We start from the raw sequence: 18,109 nt of genomic DNA on the forward strand, positions 1-18,109 counted from the left end.
ATGTTGGACTTCTTGATCCCTATGTTCTGGACACTTCATTAGTGAACTGAATTCTGCCTTTACCACCTGATCAGAAAGGTCAGGGGATTCATGGGATTGCACACCTTATTCTGTACATCACGGGCAACAGGAATACTGGGACATGGACTGTTCCGTGGGAATGAGAAAAGTCTAGAAGATCTGGAAGCAGCCCTCTTCCTAGAGCCCGAGAACTGGGGGGCGGCCTGGATGTTGGTGCGGGCTGCTTTACTGGCTCCTGTCCAGCACCTGGACATGGTCAGGCACCGGCCCCTGCCGCCCCAGCCCTTGAGAGTTGTATACTTTAATAAAGGATGCTACAGTGCATGATGAGTGGTAAGTACTGAGATATGTACTAAATCTGATTCAAAACAAAATTCAAGACTTCAGACAGAACTCGAAAAAGCGTCCTTTTCAAAAATATCACTAAGCGTGTATCATCGCAAGAGTAATTAATGCGGTCAAAGATTCATGGGCTAAGTTCTCTCCTGCTTTCCTCTCTGTGCCTATATTACAATGATGCCAAGCTTCTCAGATATATGCAGGACCAAGGAAGGAAGGACTTGCCCAATCACTGCTGCTGTATTACGGTGACACTGTTTCCAGTTGCAAGATCCACACGGGCTCAATTTTGGCAGGAAGGGGAGGGGAACAAGGGGCCCAAGCCGAATAGCAATTAAATAAAACTCCACCAGGACCTAATACTGTAAACGGGATCTGAGTATGCAAGTTAGTACGGCTGTGTGAGGAGCTCTGTGGACTATCAGAGAAAAATAAAAATAAAAATAAAAAAATTATAAAAAAATTATAAAATTATAAAAATATAAATTACAACATTTTAAAAAATTACAGAAAGTTATAAAAAAATAAAACATAATTTAGGGTCTTTGGAAATTATCCTAAGGGCATTCAGGAAATAAAGAAACATTTATTCAAGAATATCTACTAAATTACAATTAAAGCAACAAGTCTGCGGCAGTTGAACTACAACCCTGCCCACCGCCTCGGCTCAGTGAGGCTCGAGGAACGAGGTGACTACCCACTCCAGGTAGAGTCCCCTCCCCACCAGCTCCTAGTCCAAGGCTCTGCGAAAGGGAAGGCAGCGGCATTTCACTCCTCATCCCTCCTCTCGGGTGGAGGCTATAACTGGGCTGCAGGCCAACAGTGCTGGGGTTCTGGTCACTTACCCTACTTTGCTTACATGGGGGAGGTTATATGCTGGGAGAAGCCAGCTCACAAGACTGGAGGTTCCCCCCCTGCAAGTAACCTGTGGAGCTTTCGCTCCAAAAGAAGCAGGTCACTATTTGGGTCCCAGCTCTTCCTGAGCAATGGGACATAGAGACTTGGCCCAGAGGGAGAGGCAGGCCACAAAACAGAGAGCTCCATCAAGGGAAAAGAGTTTACTTGGAAGAGGGTGAGGAAGTTCAAGCCTAGGGTACTCTTAAAAACAATGGAATTTTTGTAGTAAGTAATTAAGAGGAGGCTGGAAGCTCCAGCACAGCAACAAATTAAACCACAGGCCAGCTTGTTTATCAGAAATAACCAGGAAAAGAGGGAGCTAGGAAGAACTCTACTGGCAAAAAAAAAAAAAAAAAACAAAAGCCAAAAAACCCCTCAAAGACTAGTGTCAAAAAATTATCAGGCTGTGATGTAATTTACGCCTTTGGGCCCCGCTGGAAACAAGAGAGCAATCGGTCAGCAGTTAGTGGAGCCTAACAGCTGGGTGTGAGACCAAAAGACACAGCTTCAGAGAGACCAGGGAGAGATATAGTCAACGAGAACCCAGCTAAGACCACCGTCATCTCAGGGGCCTGCACATTCCTCCAGGGAGTAGCACCACGGGGCTCACACCTCCGGGGAAACAGACTTCACTGAAACGGTCTAGGCAAGTCACTAAGCAATAAACAAGAAATGAAGACAACAAAAAGACTTGGGGGGAGGGGTCAGAAAAGTTGCTATGATACATTATCTAAAATGCCCAGTCTTCAAGAAAAACTATAGGATGGGGCGCCTGGGTGGTGCAGTCGGTTAAGCGTCCGACTTCAGCCAGGTCACGATCTCGCGGTCCGTGAGTTCGAGCCCCGCGTCAGGCTCTGGGCTGATGGCTCGGAGCCTGGAGCCTGTTTCCGATTCTGTGTCTCCCTCTCTCTCTGCCCCTCCCCCGTTCATGCTCTGTCTCTCTCTGTCCCAAAAATAAATAAAAAACGTTGAAGAAAAACTATAGGACATGCAAAGGAACAAAAGAATACAATACATACACAAGGGGAAAAAAGCAGGCAACAGAAGGTGTCTGTGAGGGCAACCCAGGTGTCAGATTTATTCAACAAAGACATCAAAGTAGCCACTATAAATGTGTTCAAAAAACTAAAGGAAACCATGTTTTAAAAAGTAAAGGAAGGGCACCAGGGTGGCTCAGACGTTAAGCATCTGACTTTGGCTCTGGTCATGATCTCTCCGTCTGTGAGCTTGAGCCCTGCCTCGAGTGTGCCCCAGCTCTCTCTCTCTCTCTGCCCTTCACTCACTTGTGCCCTCTCTCGGGGGAAAAGAAAAAAAAGTAAAGAAAGGTACAATAACTTCTCATCAAGTAGATAATATCAACAAGTAGAAAGCATAAAAAAAAAAAAAAAAAAAGAACCCAATGGAAATCTAGAATTGAAAGTACAATAACTGAAATAAAACTTTCACCCCTGAGGAGGCTCAGCAGTTCACATCAAAGACGAGGAAGAACCAGTGAAGAAAACCGGTCGACAGAAATTATGAAATCTGAAGAACAGAGAGAAGAAAGAATGAAGAAAAATGATCAGGGCCTTAGAGAAATGTGGGACGCCATCAAGTGCAGCAGATTCCCACAAATGGAGTGCAAGGTGAGGAGAAGAGAAAGCAGCAGGAAAAATATGTGCAGAAATAATGGCTAAAAAAACTTCCCACATTTGATGAAAAAACATTAATGTACACATCCAAGAAGCTTAAAGAATTCCAAGTAGGATAAACTCCAAGCCATCCACATTGGACACATCACAATGAGATGCCAATGGACAAAGGAGGGAAAATCTTGAAAGCACCAAGAGAAAACTCACTCATCATTTATAAGGGAAACCCAGTAAGATTAAGAGTTGCCTTTTTATAGGAAAGGCTGGAGACAAGAAGACAGTGGGATCACGTATCCAAATGGTGAATTCAAATGGTAAGTAAGTTCATTTGAACATTCACATGAGCATTTGTTACAGATTATTTAAAAAGTGCTGCTTTCCTGGGGCCACCTGGGTGGCTCAGTCGGTTAAGCATCCGACTCTTGGTTTCGGCTCAAGTCGCAATCTTGTGGTTGGGGAGTTCGAGCCCCACGTTGCACTCTGTGCTGACAGCTCAGAGGCTGGAGCCTGCTTCCGATTCTGTGTCTCCCTCTCTCTCTCTCTCTGCCCCTCCCCCACTCGCACTCTGTCTCTCTCAAAGATAAATAAAAATGTTAAAAAATAAAATAAAAATAAAAAGTGCTGCTTTCCTTAAATATTGCATATTCAGGCATACCCAGGGCTGATTAAAGTAGATTTGTTCTTATATTCAAAGTGTTGAAAGGAAAAAAAAAAAAGCCCAACGAAGAGCATGCTATCTAGTAAAACTATCTTTTATAATAGAAGGTGAAATGAAGACATTCCCAGATAAACAAAAACTGAGCGAATTTGTTGCCAGCAGACCTGTCTTATAAGAAACATGTAAGGAAGTTCTTCAAGGTGAAAGCAATCGACCCCAGTGAATCAAATCCATAGAAAAGGCAAAAAGCACCAGTAAAGGTAATTACATGGTTCTACAAAGACAACCTAAGTGTGTATCTCCTTTTTTCTTTCCACTGATTCTCTTCAAAAGGTTGTGTGAACGACAGGCACACAGGTACTGCTCAAGTGCACTGGCGGGACACAGCATCAGTGGCACGGGGGAGGGGGTGGCAGCGCAGGTGCAGAGGAGGAAGGAAATGGCCCAGGTACGGACTGAAATCCACAAGAGAAGAGCCAGAAATGGTAAAAAAAAAAAAAAAAAAAGGAGGTTAAGTAACACACTCTGTCTCGCAAAAAAAAAAAGGAGGTTAAGTAACACACTCTGTCTCGCTGTGTGTTTTCCTTTCTTCTCCCAGCTTCCTGATAAGGACATAAAATTACGTAACGACTATAACACCACATCGCTGGGTTCGTGATGTGCATGGATGTCACGTGCACACCAACAGCACAAGAAGGGGAAGAGGAGAAGCCCACACTGCAGGAGGCCTCTGGGTTTCACTGGAATTTAGTCTGGAAGTGAGTCGATTCTGGTAAGTTAGGATGTACCTGCTACGCCCTAGACCGACCACTAATAGCTCCAAAAATATACTGAGGAAAATCATTAAAGCGATTAAAATACTGAACTGGAAAGCATTCATTTGCTCAAAAAGAAAATTGCAAAGGAGAAATTAAAAAAAGAGAAAATAGGTAAAATGGTACAATTCGGTGAATATGGTAAAAACTGCTGAACTGCACGTTTCACGTGGGTGATTTATGTGGTATGTGAATTCTATCTAAATAAAGCTGTCACTAACAACAACAAAAAACAATAAAGTCGAGAGGTGGCCTCAGTTACGTGACTTGCTTGAGAAGCGCTCATCCCAAACAGGAGAAGGGTGGCCTATCTCAAAGGCTTTCAGAGCACAGGCTGTTAGGACCTAAAGGGACTGGACGGTTTCAATATCTCATTCACCCATAAAATATCAGAAAGCTCTCTTCCTCAGTGTCAAAACTTTTCAGGGTGTCTGCTGCCCCATCACTGCAGGGAAAAGGTCCTGGTGAGCGGGCACATCCCTTTCTGCACCCCTGGGCCCCCATCGCTGCTGGGCGGGCCGGAGAAGCCGAGGGCCCTGACCCACAGGTGCCTCACTGACAGACTGTTTAGTAACACTGGCCAGTTCACAACTGTGGGAAAGACAGACAAACATCATTGGCTAGAGGAACTTGAGGGTCACATGGCAGACCAAAGGTCAAGTGGCAACCGAGTTAGTCAGGTGACCCCCGAACGGTCGAGCGACGTGGGAAGGAGCAGCCTCAGGATCTAACAGCCGCCCAGCGGAGAGCCCAGGAGACCCGGCTGCAGTCTACGCTTGCCCTTTGGCATCCACGGGCACCACCTTTATAATAAATTTCACTTTTCCTCATGACCTGGTTGGAACTGTTTTTTTAACATTTTTTAATTTTTGAGAAAGAGAGCGCGCGTGCGCATGTGCTCGAGTGGGGGAGGGGCAGAGAGAGAAGACGGAGACACAGAATCCGAAACAGGCTCCAGGTTCTGAGCCAGCAGCACAGAGCCCGACACGGGGCTCGAACTCACGAACTGTGAGATCATGAGCTGAGCCACCCGGGGCCCCAGCTGGAACTGTTTCTAACTTCTTGCAGTTAAAAGAGCCCTATCATATGTAGCTTTAAACTATTTTACACTGTCCCCACAAAGAGGAACAACAGCTGCTCACCATCTTCAGCGAGCTTTCCTAAATTTGACAAGTAACTAAGTTTTCCTTGAAGGCTAAATAGCTTCGGAGCCTTTAACCTTATAAATTAGGGCCCAGTCTCTTCTTGCATATGTTCAGAGAATCTAACAGTCCTTATGTACGAAGTCCAGTCAGCCCAAAACTGAACACAAATACTTTACTGCCCTCTTGCCACAGAGCCAGAAACTGTACCAGGAGCCTGGGACAGAGAGACAGGCAAGGCAGGCACAGGGTTCGAGCAACCCTCTCCAGCTGTCACCAGAGCCGCCACATCCCTCTTATCACAGTGACTGGGACCTTGGGGACAGCTTTAGATAGCTGGCTGGGAAGAGGGCGTCACCCCCCTCCTCCCAGTGGGACGTACCTGATAGAAATCTGTTTTCTCTGCAATGACTTTCAATATTCCTGGAGCAACGGGAGGGACGGTCACCATCTGCAGCTTGCCGAAAAACGGGTTGTGTCCAGAGCTTTTATAGCGTTTCATCTTGTCTTCGATGACCAGGGCGAGGGACTGGGAGTGGTTGATCACCTCCAGCAGAGTGGAGATGGCTACGTTCTGGAGGAAGCAGTCAGACACACAGCAGCAAACGGTCATGAGGGATCTCAGCCACGACGGGAAAGTGCAGTCGCCGCCTCCTGGGAGGAAGCCAGTCAGAGAGGATGGAGATAAAGAAAATCGCATGAAAATGGTTCACAATTCGCAGATCCTAAGACACCCTGAGGTCCAGAAGTCACACGGCCAGCAGGTGCGATAATCTCTCATGGGGACGTGCTATCAGTCATCGCTCAGGGCCAGAGGACAAAGGGGACTGGGTCTGCCTTCAAAAGCTTGTCAGATTACCTGAATTTTGAAAATGTGTCAGGGCTCTGGGATGATTCAAAGCGTCTTTTATTTTAAAAGTTTACATCCAGTAAAACTCTCATTAAAAATTTCTTTTAAATTTACATATAGTATATCCACATTTTTTTGGTGTAGATTTCAAAATGTTTTTTCAAGGCTGCTCTCTCGATAGTGGGACTCATGGCATTAGCTTTAAGAGAGGCCCAAAATATACTGTGGACTTGAATTCCAAGTGCAGTGCCTCCAAGTACGGTGTCGTTTGCAGCTAATGATTTGAGAGACAGACCGCACAGGAAATTTACCGTGATGGCTACAAGAGGGGACAGCTTTGTCCTGTGTTCCTGTGTTCCCTTCAATTTGATCCCTTCTTTCTTGTTTTCCATGTTCCTCTCTTTTTCTTAAAGTGTTCAATGCCTGCTAAGGACTGAATTGTGTCTGCCCCAAATTCAGATGTTGAAGCCCCAACCCCTAATGTGCTGGTATTCAGAGGTGGGGCCTTCATGACGGGATTAGTGCCCTTATAAGACACATTAGAGAGATCCACCCCCGCCCACGTCCCCAGGATGTGAGCATCCTGCAAAAAGGTGGCCGTTTATAACCGAGGGGAGAGCCCTCCTCAGGAACGGACTATGCCAGCATCCTGATCTCCAACTTCCAGCCTCCAGAACTCTGAGAAAGAAATTTCTGTTGTTTAAGCCACTTGACCTATGGGATTTTGTTATGGCGGCCTGAGCTTCTAAGAAGCTGCCTGTTATGGGCTGAACTGTGTACCCCCCACCCCCCAACTCTCCCAGATTCTTATGTTGCAGTCATAAGGTCCTTTAGGACCTCAGAATGTGACCTTATTCAGAAACAGGGTTGATGCAGATGTAATTAGTTAAAACAAGGTCACATTAGAATGGGCCCCGATCCACCACAACTGGTGTCCTTATAAGAAGGAAATCTGAATGCAGGACACATACACGCACATGGAGGAATGCCATGCAGACTGGAGTTATAACGCCACGGTCCCAGGAACTACCGGAAGCTAAGGGGGAGGGCTGGAACACATCCCTACCCAGAGCCTTCAAACGGAGAACGGCTCTGCCAACAGGCTGATCTCAGACTTCTGCCTCCAGGGCCGGAGACAATACCTTTCTGTTTTTTTAAGCCACTCAGTTGGGAGGACTTTGTCACAGCAACCTTAGCAAACTAACACAAATCTTTAACAACAGGCCTCATGAAACAGCCTACTTCTTGATTATCATTAAGCACCTTTTATGTTCCAGATCCTTTAATGGGATCTGCTGCACGGGACACCTAAAGGTCAAAACTACAGCCCCAGCCTCACCAATCTGCCATCGGTAAGACACGAGTCAAATGCACACACAGCTTGTGACAAAATAAGGAGGAGACGAGTGTGGGGAAGAGTCCCCTCCCGGCAGACGCGGTTTCAGCCTGTCTGCAAACATCAGCTAGGTGTCGGGACTCCTCGGGGTGGCTCCGTGGGGCAGGGTGCTCACCCGGGAGCCGGAAGAGCGTTTCGCAAAGGCGCTCCGTCTCTTCCGCGGACAGGTACACAGGGAAGGTAGCGCAGTCCAGCAGCAGATGGCATGCGGCAGCGAAGGCCTCCCGGCAGGCCTCCCGTGAGCTCCCCAGGTCCACGACCCCCTGCTCCACGGCCCAGTCCCCCTCCTTCTTCCGGCCAGGGCTCCGGGGCACAGGTGACGGTGACTCCACGCTTTTTGTCTTAAATGGAGACCCTCGAGCCATGAAGAGGTCAGAAAGCATCTGCTTAAACTGGGGCACGCTGATGGGCTTGGCATCCCAGGAGTTCTTCCCGCCGGGGTCGCTGACCGCCGTGCCTGGTGGCCCGCCCTCGTCTCTGCGGCCTGCGGGCTCTTCGCACTTGGTTTCTTCTCCAGACGCCGTCGGCTGCACCCCAAAGATGTTCTTGTGGGCGAAGGTGGCAATCAGCTCCTGGATGCACAGAAACGTCCTCTGCATGCTCCCACCCTTCTTCCAAACGTCATCCTTGTCGGGAGACACCCTGGGGACCCGCAGGTGCTCCGACAGCTCCGGGGATGAGGCGCTGAGCCCGATCCCGCTGTCTTCAGATTTAAGGGGAGGAAACGAAGCTTCTTCATCACCCGGAATCACCGCCTTTGTGTCTATAATTACTTCACTGTTTTCACCTTTTACTGGACTCTGCAAAAAATGGAGATTTGTAACTACACCATCTCGTGGGGCCAAGGGATTCAAGAATCAGCCGAATCCAGCAAACCAAAGCTTGCACCTCCCGTTTTCCAAAATCCTAATTCTCTACCCCAAGACAACCCCCGTGCAAAAGTGTCTAATAAAATGAAGAAGGTCCATCAGGGGGATGGAGATGGGTGCAAGCCCAGAGAGAGGCCGCTGTGTCTCCAGCGCTTTGCGCAGGCTGGCGTTGAGCCCACTTTGTACATTCATTTAAGCCTTTGAGGTTCAAAAACCTGTTGCAAAAACAGTTTCTGATCTATTTAAATTTCAAACGTGAATGAGGACATTGGAGTGGGGGTAAAATAAAGGCATGAAGAAATAAAATGAGAGCAGAGAACTAGAATGAAGGGTTTGCCCCTGTAATATATAGCACCTTATCCGTGTGTGTGTGTGTGTGTGTGTGTGTGTGTACGTGTGTGTCTACACTTTGTGGCTTTTTCAAAGGGATGCCACTGCAACCTTTGATCACCAGCCTCTCCTCTTACACTGTTAACTTACATAATATTACATTAAATTTAAAACACTTGACCATTTACGCCACTGTGCTCTCTAGGGAAGAATGAAACAGTATGCACTTCTAAAAACACGGTTCGTTATGTTTATAGACAAACGCTTAAACTTTGTACCTTAAATCATTTACAGGATTTTTTTCCGATTAGCTATAACAGCTAGAAAAAGAAAAGGACTCACTGTGGAAAGGAAACGTCTGTGAGTGAGTCTGCACCCGAGGGGCAGGCCCAGCGCCTCCAGGAGTGCCTGGCTACCAGCCTGTCCACTCTCCTGCCCTTGGCTACACTGAATGGGTGTCAAGGCCAGAATTTTCAAAACATTTTTTTTTTTTGAGTGAGAGTGAGAGTGAGAGTGAGAGAGAGAGAGAGAGAGAGAGCGAGAGAGAGAGAGCGAGCATGTGGGGGAGAGGAGCAGAGGGAGAGGGAGAATCCCAAGTAGGCACCATGCTCAGTGTGGAGCCTGACACGGGGCTCGGGGCTCGATCCCACGACCCCGGGATCATGAACGGAGCTGAAATCAAGAGTCAGACACTCAAGGAACTATGCCATGCAGGCAGGCACCCCGGAATTTTCAAATCTTGAAGCGAAGTGGAAAATTAAAAAAAAAAATCGAACTGCTTGGGGAACTGTGACACAGTCTTCTGGGGACCCGGTCTGGCAGCGCCCACATCAAGTCAGAAGGGGCAAGCGTACCTCTCTCCCAGTTTAAAAAGAAATGGGTTTCATTACAACCCATTTCAAGGCATTGATCCTTCAGAGAAACCCGCAGCCACGAACAAGCTGCACTAGGACGCAGTGCGGTAACAGTGAAACCCAGAAACCGCCTAAATAACCCCAATGGGGCAAGACTGGAAGACACTGTAAAGCCCACAGCTAGGCTGTCATGGAGACTTCTGGCTTCCAGAACCGTGAGACAATAACTTCCTCTCACGTAAGTCACTCGGTCGTTGGTACTTTGTTATTGCAGACCAGGTAAACCAGTATCTCACTTAGGTGGTGGTGGTGTCGTTTTTTAATGTTTATTTTTGAGGAAAAGAGAAAGAGCACGAGCAGAGGAGAGGCAGAGAGAGAGAGGGAGACACAGTCTGAAGCAGGCACAGGGCTGTCAGCACAGAGCCCGACACAGGGCCCGAACCCACAAACTGCGAGATCATGACCTGAGCCAAAGTCGAACGCTTAACCAGCTGAGCCACCCAGCGCCCCTCACGTACGCGTTTAGAGAGATACCACCAACACACAAAAACATACACATGACGAGATCTGGAAGGTGAGTGGAAGCTAACCGAGAGCTGTAGGAGGAAGGGGGGGGCGGGTGGGTAGGCAAAGTGAAGGGTGATCAGCTTCCATGCTAAAAGATTTGGAAAGTGTCTGAGGATTTTAGAAGCGTAACTTAGATATTACCACTACATCCTCTGACCTTTACTCCTCCCCTAACCAACCCTAATTCTTTCCTGCTCCCAGGAGGGCATAAGCCTCACCTGGAGAACCACGTCAGCTCCTCGAGGCACGTACCGTGCTTCCACTCGTGGGCTCCATGTCCAGGTAGGAAGGTGGCATCTGGACCTTGCTCAGCACTTTGAAACATGTCTTCAAGGCATGCGTGAGCTCAGGTAAGCTTAGAGTCTCCATTTCCTCGGCCAGAGGCTGCACCAGGCAGCCCAGCACCTGCGGGAGGTACTGGGTTTGTACCTCAGAGTAAAGTTCCTGTGGAAAAAAGACCCGGGTTTAATGGGCTTTCAATTTTTGATCAGAAAAAAGCAAATGCACCTCAAAATGGCACCTTAGAAAAGTCCATTTTTTTTTTAATTTTTTTTTTTTAACGTTTATTTATTTTTGAGACAGAGAGAGACACAGCATGAACGGGGGAGGGGCAGAGAGAGAGGGAGACACAGAATCGGAAGCAGGCTCCAGGCTCTGAGCCATCAGCCCAGAGCCCGACGCGGGGCTCGAACTCGCGGACCGCGAGATCGTGACCTGAGCTGAAGTCGGACGCTTAACCGACTGAGCCACCCAGGTGCCCCGAAAAGTCCATTTTTTAAGAGCATAAGTTTTATGTTCGTTCCCAAATCAGAAAACAAAGTATTTTCTTTTTGATCTAGACAAATCAATGGACATTCTTCCTCTTTTTTTCAACTGTCTTTACCTTTTCTAGTAGAAAACTATTGCCACATTTGTTTCTATATTAAGTAAATTAGCTTCCTTTGAGAAAATTAGTCAACTGCACAATTTTACCTAGAGGTACATTTACTCTCACTACTAAACAACATTGTGTAGCAGCGACATTCTCTGCGCTAAAACAAACATTAAAAGTGTCGTGCATTGGGGGCGCCTGGGTGGCTCGGTCAGTTAACTTCAGCTCAGGTCATGATCTCGCGGTTCGTGGGTTCGAGCCCCGCGTTGGGCTCTGTGCTGACAGCTTGGAGCCTGGAGCCTGCTTCAGATTCTGTGTCTCTCTCTCTGTCACTCCTCCACTCATGCTCTGTCTCTGTCTCTGTCTCTCTCTCTCAAAAATAAACATTAAAGGGGCACCTGGCTGGCTCTGTCGGTTGAGCGTCCGACTTCAGCTCAGGTCATGGTCTTGCAGTTCGTGAGTTCAAGCGCTGCATCGGGCTCTGTGCTAACAAACAGCTCAGAACCTGGAGTCTGCTTCAGATTCTGTATCTCTCTCTCCCCCTCCCCTGCTCACGCTCTGCCTCTCTGTCTCTCAAAAACAAATAAATGTTAAAAAAAAATAAAATAAAATACATAAACGTAAAAAAAAGTGTTGTGTGTTTACGTAAAACCACTTTTCAGTATGGCAAGGTTTATCAGGCCAACGACACTAATGAAAAGCGTAAATATCAGCCAAGCATGGAGACTCCTCCTCACAGCAAGGGGCCTCACCAGGGGAATAACATCCAGAAGGAACACCAGAAGGGTACAGAGCTCCGAGACCGTCGGAGGAGGGCTGATGCTGTTCCCAACAGTGTAACTCTGCTTCGCTGGTCTACAGAAGTCACAGGAAAGAAAAACAAATCAGTTCTTTCTCCCATGGTAACTTCAAGCATTCATGATGTCCAATAAAGTTCCTCTATTTCAAACATAATGAAAGATAGCTTCTGTAATTCTCATAATTAAGCTTTGTAAAACTAACACAGAGAAGTGTCAGTGTCTTGAATCTGCTTATCTCCAAAACGGGTTTGGTCAGATCTGAACTTCATCAGTTCAGATGAGGGTGGTCCCACGCCCGGGTGGGATTCCACGGCCAGCGGATCCGGAGCTCTGCTACGGGTGCAACACTAGGTCCCCAGCCCCAAACCAAAGGCATGTTCCGAGGGAAGGCGCCTGGCTAGAGAAGGGCAGGCTGAGCAGTCGTTCTACTTTCCTGAAAGCAACCTGTCACAGCGCCTCCCCATAACCCCCACGAGCTCGGCACGGGAGCGGCTTAGAGTCTCCGGCATCCACACCGCTCCGCTCTGTCGGTGGCTGCTTATGCTATAAAACTCAACGCTTCTTTTTAAAGAAGCAGGTGACTGGTTAAATAGGTAAGTTACAAAATAGATACGTATCGGTGCTCAAAACAGAGTAACTTTGGATTCATCTAGCTCTCATGGGACAACTCGACCTGAGTTCACTGTCTTCACCGCAAATTACCATGTAGTTATCTTGGCATTTATCTGAGCACTGTGAAGAAGTACACACACTCTAGCCTAGGCAACTGTTCTCCGTGTCTCCTCTAAAGAAACTTGCGCATGTGTGTGCGAAGAGGACAAAGTACTATTTGCAACAATGGAAAAATTGAAACTAGTGTTTTAACCAGGTGTACAGACTGCTCTCCAAAGGACTGTTAACCCACCACCAAAACAGCACACTGTAAAAAGTTATATACAACCTGATACCGCTTATGTAAAGCCTGAACAGACACACGAGACTGTATCATTTCTGGATACGCACTTGTTATAAATGCACAGACAACATCACGGCTAGGACGGACACTAATAATCCCAGTAAGAAGGGGGAAGGTGCTGGGAAGGTAGGAGTTAGTTCTATCTGGGTAGCAACATTTTATTCCTTAAAAAAAAAAAATCTGAAAAAAAAAAAATGGCCAAGGGTTCACTATAATTTCAGTAATGGGTGCATGTGTATCTGACATTACTTCTTGGTTTTCCTTACACTTGATATGTTTCGTAGTTGATTTTTTTAAAAAAAGAAAGCACACCTTCTAACTCTGAAGTGGAAACACGCTGACCAAAATACAGTCCAGCTTCAGAATAACGTGGCCTTGGGTTGCCCGTGGGTCCAGCTATAATTCATTCATCACAGGTTTGAACGCCTGCCGGGACCTGGCTCTAGGGGACACAGAGCTGCACTGTGGGAGCAGCCGGGAAGTGAGGCGCTCCCGGGTTCCCATCTCGGCTGCTGCTAACTTGCCGCGCAGCCACACAAGGGCTGCGTGTCACTGGGCCCCGGCTTTCTTACGTGATACAAGGGCCTACTTCTCCTTGGGCTGTCCCGAGGCGTTAATGAGTGCGTGTAGGGCTCTGAGGCCAGAGAAGGGCCCACAGGAAGCGACAAGTCAAGCTTCTGCTAAGCTGCTGGGTAGTGGAGGACAGTGACAGCACAGAGCATCGCACTCAAGGGTGACAGGAAGGAAGGCTGACAGGGGGACTCAGGACAAGACGGGCTCTGAGAAATGACGCTATTCCCCTGCTGTAGGGAGAGGGACTGGGGAAAGGCTCGCAGGGAGGCACGTGGATCCCCACAGCGGGGCCACCATCCACGATGTCAAGGTGGTACAAGTCATCAGACCGAAGGTGACTTGAAGCTGATTGTGGCAGCTGAGACATTATGCTTTTATCGGACCTGTTATGGAACAATTTCAGTAAGAATTTAAGGAGACTGGTGATTTCAAAACCACTCACTCTAGACACAGAGCCACAAAACTAAGCCTCCTTAAAGACATCAGCCTCCAGGAGAACTGTGCAAAGAGTCTATTTAGTCAACGTAACTTGAAAATGCACAGGATTTTCATCTCAGTTAATTAATTGATTAATCAATCAATTAATCAATCAATTAATTAGAATTAATAAATAAAAAAGCTTCAGAATTATGTGGCGGAGATTACCTGAACCTTCTTAATGGCAATATTTTTTATTCCGCTAAGATTTGAATTCTTTCCTGTCGTGTGCTCAGCAGAGATCACCCACCCTGAGCCACAAAAAGCAGCTATGAAACCACAAGAGCTTCCAGTCCTTCCTGAACATTCTATAATCTGGAACTGGACACTTACCTAAAGCAGTTCTCAAAGCACCTTGTCATATAATCCCAGAGAAAGTCTGTGCTTAGGGAAGTGATCAGCAAATTCACCGTTTTAACAATCTCCGAGGCATTTCTGTTTTCTTTTATTGCACTGTAAGGGAAGGTGGAGACTCTTAACTATATCCATGAGAAACCCTTCACTACAAGAACACTGTTCCTGAAAACCTGTAATTCATTTACTTGTTTCTGGAGAGATGGACAAATCCCAAGAAAGATAAAAATGTTACTGTCCTGTTACTGGAAAGAGTTTGCATGCCATCCTAAACAGGATTTATATTGACACATTCTCTTAGAAAGAAGTGTCAGAGGAGCGCCTGGGTGGCTCAGTTGGTTAGACGTACGACTTCGGCTCAGGTCATGATTTTGTGGTCTGTGAGTTCGAGCCCCGTGTCAGGCTCTGTTCTGAGAGCTCAGAGCCTGGAGCCGGCTTGGGATTCTGTGTCTCCGTCTCTCTCTGCCCCTTCCCTATTCATGCTCTCTCTCTCTCTCTCAAAAATAAACATTTAAAAAAGAAATAAAAAGAAACAAGTGTCAGAGCTGTTGTGAAAAGAATCTGGTATAGAAAACCAGTTTGAGTCCAGCTGTGGGTAATGAGATAGTCTGTTGGTAAAATAATATGGTATACCCATTTGGGTGGGAAATTTGGCTAAAATTTAAATGTATATCTTCTATGACTCAGGAAATTTATTCTATGGATTTACCCTACAGAAATCCTTGCATGGTCACCCAAAGATATATGCATGAGGATACCGTTGCAAGGCCATTTAAAAACACTGAAAAATTGGAAGCCACCTACAAGTCGGTCAGCAGGAGATTGACCAATCGGTCAGGATTCATTTAAACAGATGATCAATCCTTACTGAGGAACCTAAGACAACCATTATATTCCATTGTAGAAGAGAGCAGAGCTACTCACAACTTGCATTTAAAAGAAAAAACAGGCAATTAAATAGCTCATAATACCATCTTTAAAATAAAAGACAGGCATCTGTATATTTACATATGCATTCAAAGTTTGGAAAGAAATGAAAACGTTTTATGTTTTTCTCTCAAGGGTGGTGGAGCATGGGTGGTATCTTTTTTCTTGACATTTTCAAATACTGGTATGTTCCACAAAGAGCATGGTTACTTTCATATTTAGAAAAACAGTAATTCTGGGAGAAAAGAGGAAAAAAGGGGAGGAAAAGAGGAAAAATTCTGGGAGGAAAAAAGCAAACACTCAGAACTCTTGGTACATTTACAATTAAGAAGCCAGATAAATCCTCAAATAGCTTTAAATTTTCAATATATCCAATGCTAATTCAGGCAGAAGGAAACTACATCAAGAATAAAGTAAGGGGCACCAGGGTGACTCAGTCAGTTAAGCATCCGACTCTTGGTTTCGGCTCAGGTCATGATCTCATGGATCGAGCCCTGCATTCGGGTCTGGAGCCTGCTTGGGATTCTCTCTGCCCCTCCCTGGCTTGCTTGTGCACACTCTCTCTCTCCCTCAAAAATAAATAAAAGCATTAAAAAAATAATAAAGTCAAAAGGAAGACACTGCACTATCTTAAAAGGAACAAAAACAAAACCCAGGGTCGAGAGAGAACTACATACTCCAAGGCACCATGTCTGCCACGTCCTGAACCTCACCTGCTCTGCCTTCAGGGTCCTGTGGCACCTGCCCTCAGCGTGCCCTTGCCTGGCTCTCCCCTCTGCCACGGGCTCCACTTCCCAACCTTACCCTCCTCCTGCCATCCTCCCTGTAAGTCACCACGTGGACACACACCAGATCCAGGTTTCCTACTCGCTCAGTAAATACATTTTGTACATCCCAGGCTGGGTGGAGACCGGCTTCAACGCCTTTTAAACCCTTCACGGTATTCAACAGGGAACTGTCCTTTCACGTCGACTGACTCAAGCGCACAGGTTTTATCTTCACACGGGTCGCGATCCCTCGCGTGTCCGCTTTCTCCAGCCCCGCCCACTTTATACCACACGGCAGGGGAAGTGAGACGAGCAGCATCGGGGAGGGAGGAAGAAGTGCGAAGCTGGAGGCCAAACCCGTACCTTGTGAGCGAGTTTCCACTCTGGGTGTAACTAAGTTTAAGGTCAGAGCCGAGAGCGTCTCTGCAGTAAGAATAAAAGGCCCGGATGACTTCAAGGAACAAATTCCCAACCACTCGAGGCCCTGTGACGAAAAAGAAAACAGAGAGAGGTTAATAATCCGTATTTAAATAAGTAAATAAATGGCGTACGCATGAAAGAGAGAGGAACCGTACACACAATCTTAGGGTCTAAAATGCTCAGAAACTTTAGTTTGATAATGACAACTTTATTAAGTTGGAGGAACAACATTCACGTAAACGGCCAGCATTTCTGTCACACACACTACGGGCTGGAGACGCGCCCTAAGCGCGTTGGATCTATGAACTTATTCCATCCTCACAACAGCCGCGCGACCAGGTACCGACTGCTGTACGGACCACAGATAGGGGACAGAGGCAGCCAGGTTAAGTAACCTGCCCACGCCTGCTTCTGCCTGACGGACCCAGGGCGTGTGCTTGGTGTGCGTTAAGTGTGCATCACCTCTGGCCAGAGACGTTACCCGGCATAAATACCAACAGAGTAGAATAGGGCAACTTTCCTTATTTTTTAATTAAAAAAAATTTTTTTTACACTTTGAATTTGTGCTTTTAATCTTTTTTTTAAAGTAATCTCGAGCCCAACAAGGGGCTCAAACTCACGACCCCAACGTCAACAGTCACATGCTCTACCTACGGAGTCAGCCAGGTGCCCGTCTAAATCCTTTTAATCGTGAGCCAGAACCCCACAAAAAAAATAACACTGCTCTTGAAAAGCTTATTAAAATGGCACAAAAGAACTGGACCAGCCGCAGGTTAGAGAAGCACTGCTGTCAACCAGGCAGGTGGAAGGTGGCTGGACATTTCTGCCCCACAACCAGCAGCCACCAGGCAGTGAAGGCAGCGACTTCTCACCCAAGTGTGCAAAGGGATGAAAACAGGATCGATTCTGAGAAAGTGAAAGCTCTCTCAATGTATCCGTGTAAAAAGCAATCAGCAGATTAATCTTTGATGCTGCTTTTCCACAAAACCAAAAACGTGCCTCAGAAAACTTTTATTTATGCATTTTTGAGAACTTTTTTGATGATCAGCCCCAAGTATATTTTACCTACAGCATAAGAACGTCGAACGCTTTTGGGGCGCCTGGGTGGCTCAGTCAGTTAAGCGTCAGGCTCTTGGTTTCAGCTCCGTCATCGTCTCACGGTTTCGTGCGTTCGAGCCCCGCATCGGGCTCTGTGCTGACACTGCAGAGCCTGCTTGGGATTCTCTGTCTCCCTCTCTTTGCCCCTCCCCCACTCAAGCGATCGGATGTTAAGATCTTACTGTGAATGGATATCAGAGCAATTTCTGTTCTCTAAGCAAGGGACAGAGGTCATTGTGTTTTTAGCTGACACTCACAGGACCACAGTGTGCAAGAGGGGACCCTTCAGGAGCTGGAGTCTAGTTCAACCCCTTTCATTTGGCAGAGGAACAGACCGAGGCCCGCACGGCAGACGTGGCTTTCCCCGGGTCGTGAGGCAGAGAGAGGGAGGAGGATCCCTACTCACTCGAAAATAAGATCAAAGTGCATTTGAAGCATGACGTTGGACTGAGGAAACATTCTCACACAGTCAGTGCCCTATGTGCTCTGTGGGCACAC

At 46.9% G+C, this 18,109-nt stretch overlaps 1 protein-coding gene across 5 annotated transcripts in view; it reads right to left on the bottom strand.

Annotated features, from left to right (window-relative positions):
- Positions 1–18,109, bottom strand: part of DOP1B (DOP1 leucine zipper like protein B) — a 103,346-nt gene that overhangs the window by 40,914 nt on the left and 44,323 nt on the right. For all 5 annotated transcript variants that reach the window (XR_006206990.1, XM_042954535.1, XM_042954536.1 and 2 more), the window contains 6 exons: positions 16,457–16,577; positions 14,379–14,498; positions 11,993–12,095; positions 10,622–10,813; positions 7,865–8,549; positions 5,886–6,157 (listed from right to left, as the gene is read on the bottom strand). Coding sequence is in view for 4 of the 5 variants with exons in the window: in XM_042954535.1 (XP_042810469.1) it covers positions 5,886–6,157; positions 7,865–8,549; positions 10,622–10,813; positions 11,993–12,095; positions 14,379–14,498; positions 16,457–16,577 (1,493 nt within the window). In the remaining variant the exon portion in view is untranslated. The remainder of the gene's footprint in view (positions 1–5,885; positions 6,158–7,864; positions 8,550–10,621; positions 10,814–11,992; positions 12,096–14,378; positions 14,499–16,456; positions 16,578–18,109) is intronic.

Source organism: Panthera leo, chromosome C2 (assembly GCF_018350215.1).
Source record: "Panthera leo isolate Ple1 chromosome C2, P.leo_Ple1_pat1.1, whole genome shotgun sequence".
Lineage (NCBI taxonomy): Eukaryota > Metazoa > Chordata > Mammalia > Carnivora > Felidae > Panthera > Panthera leo.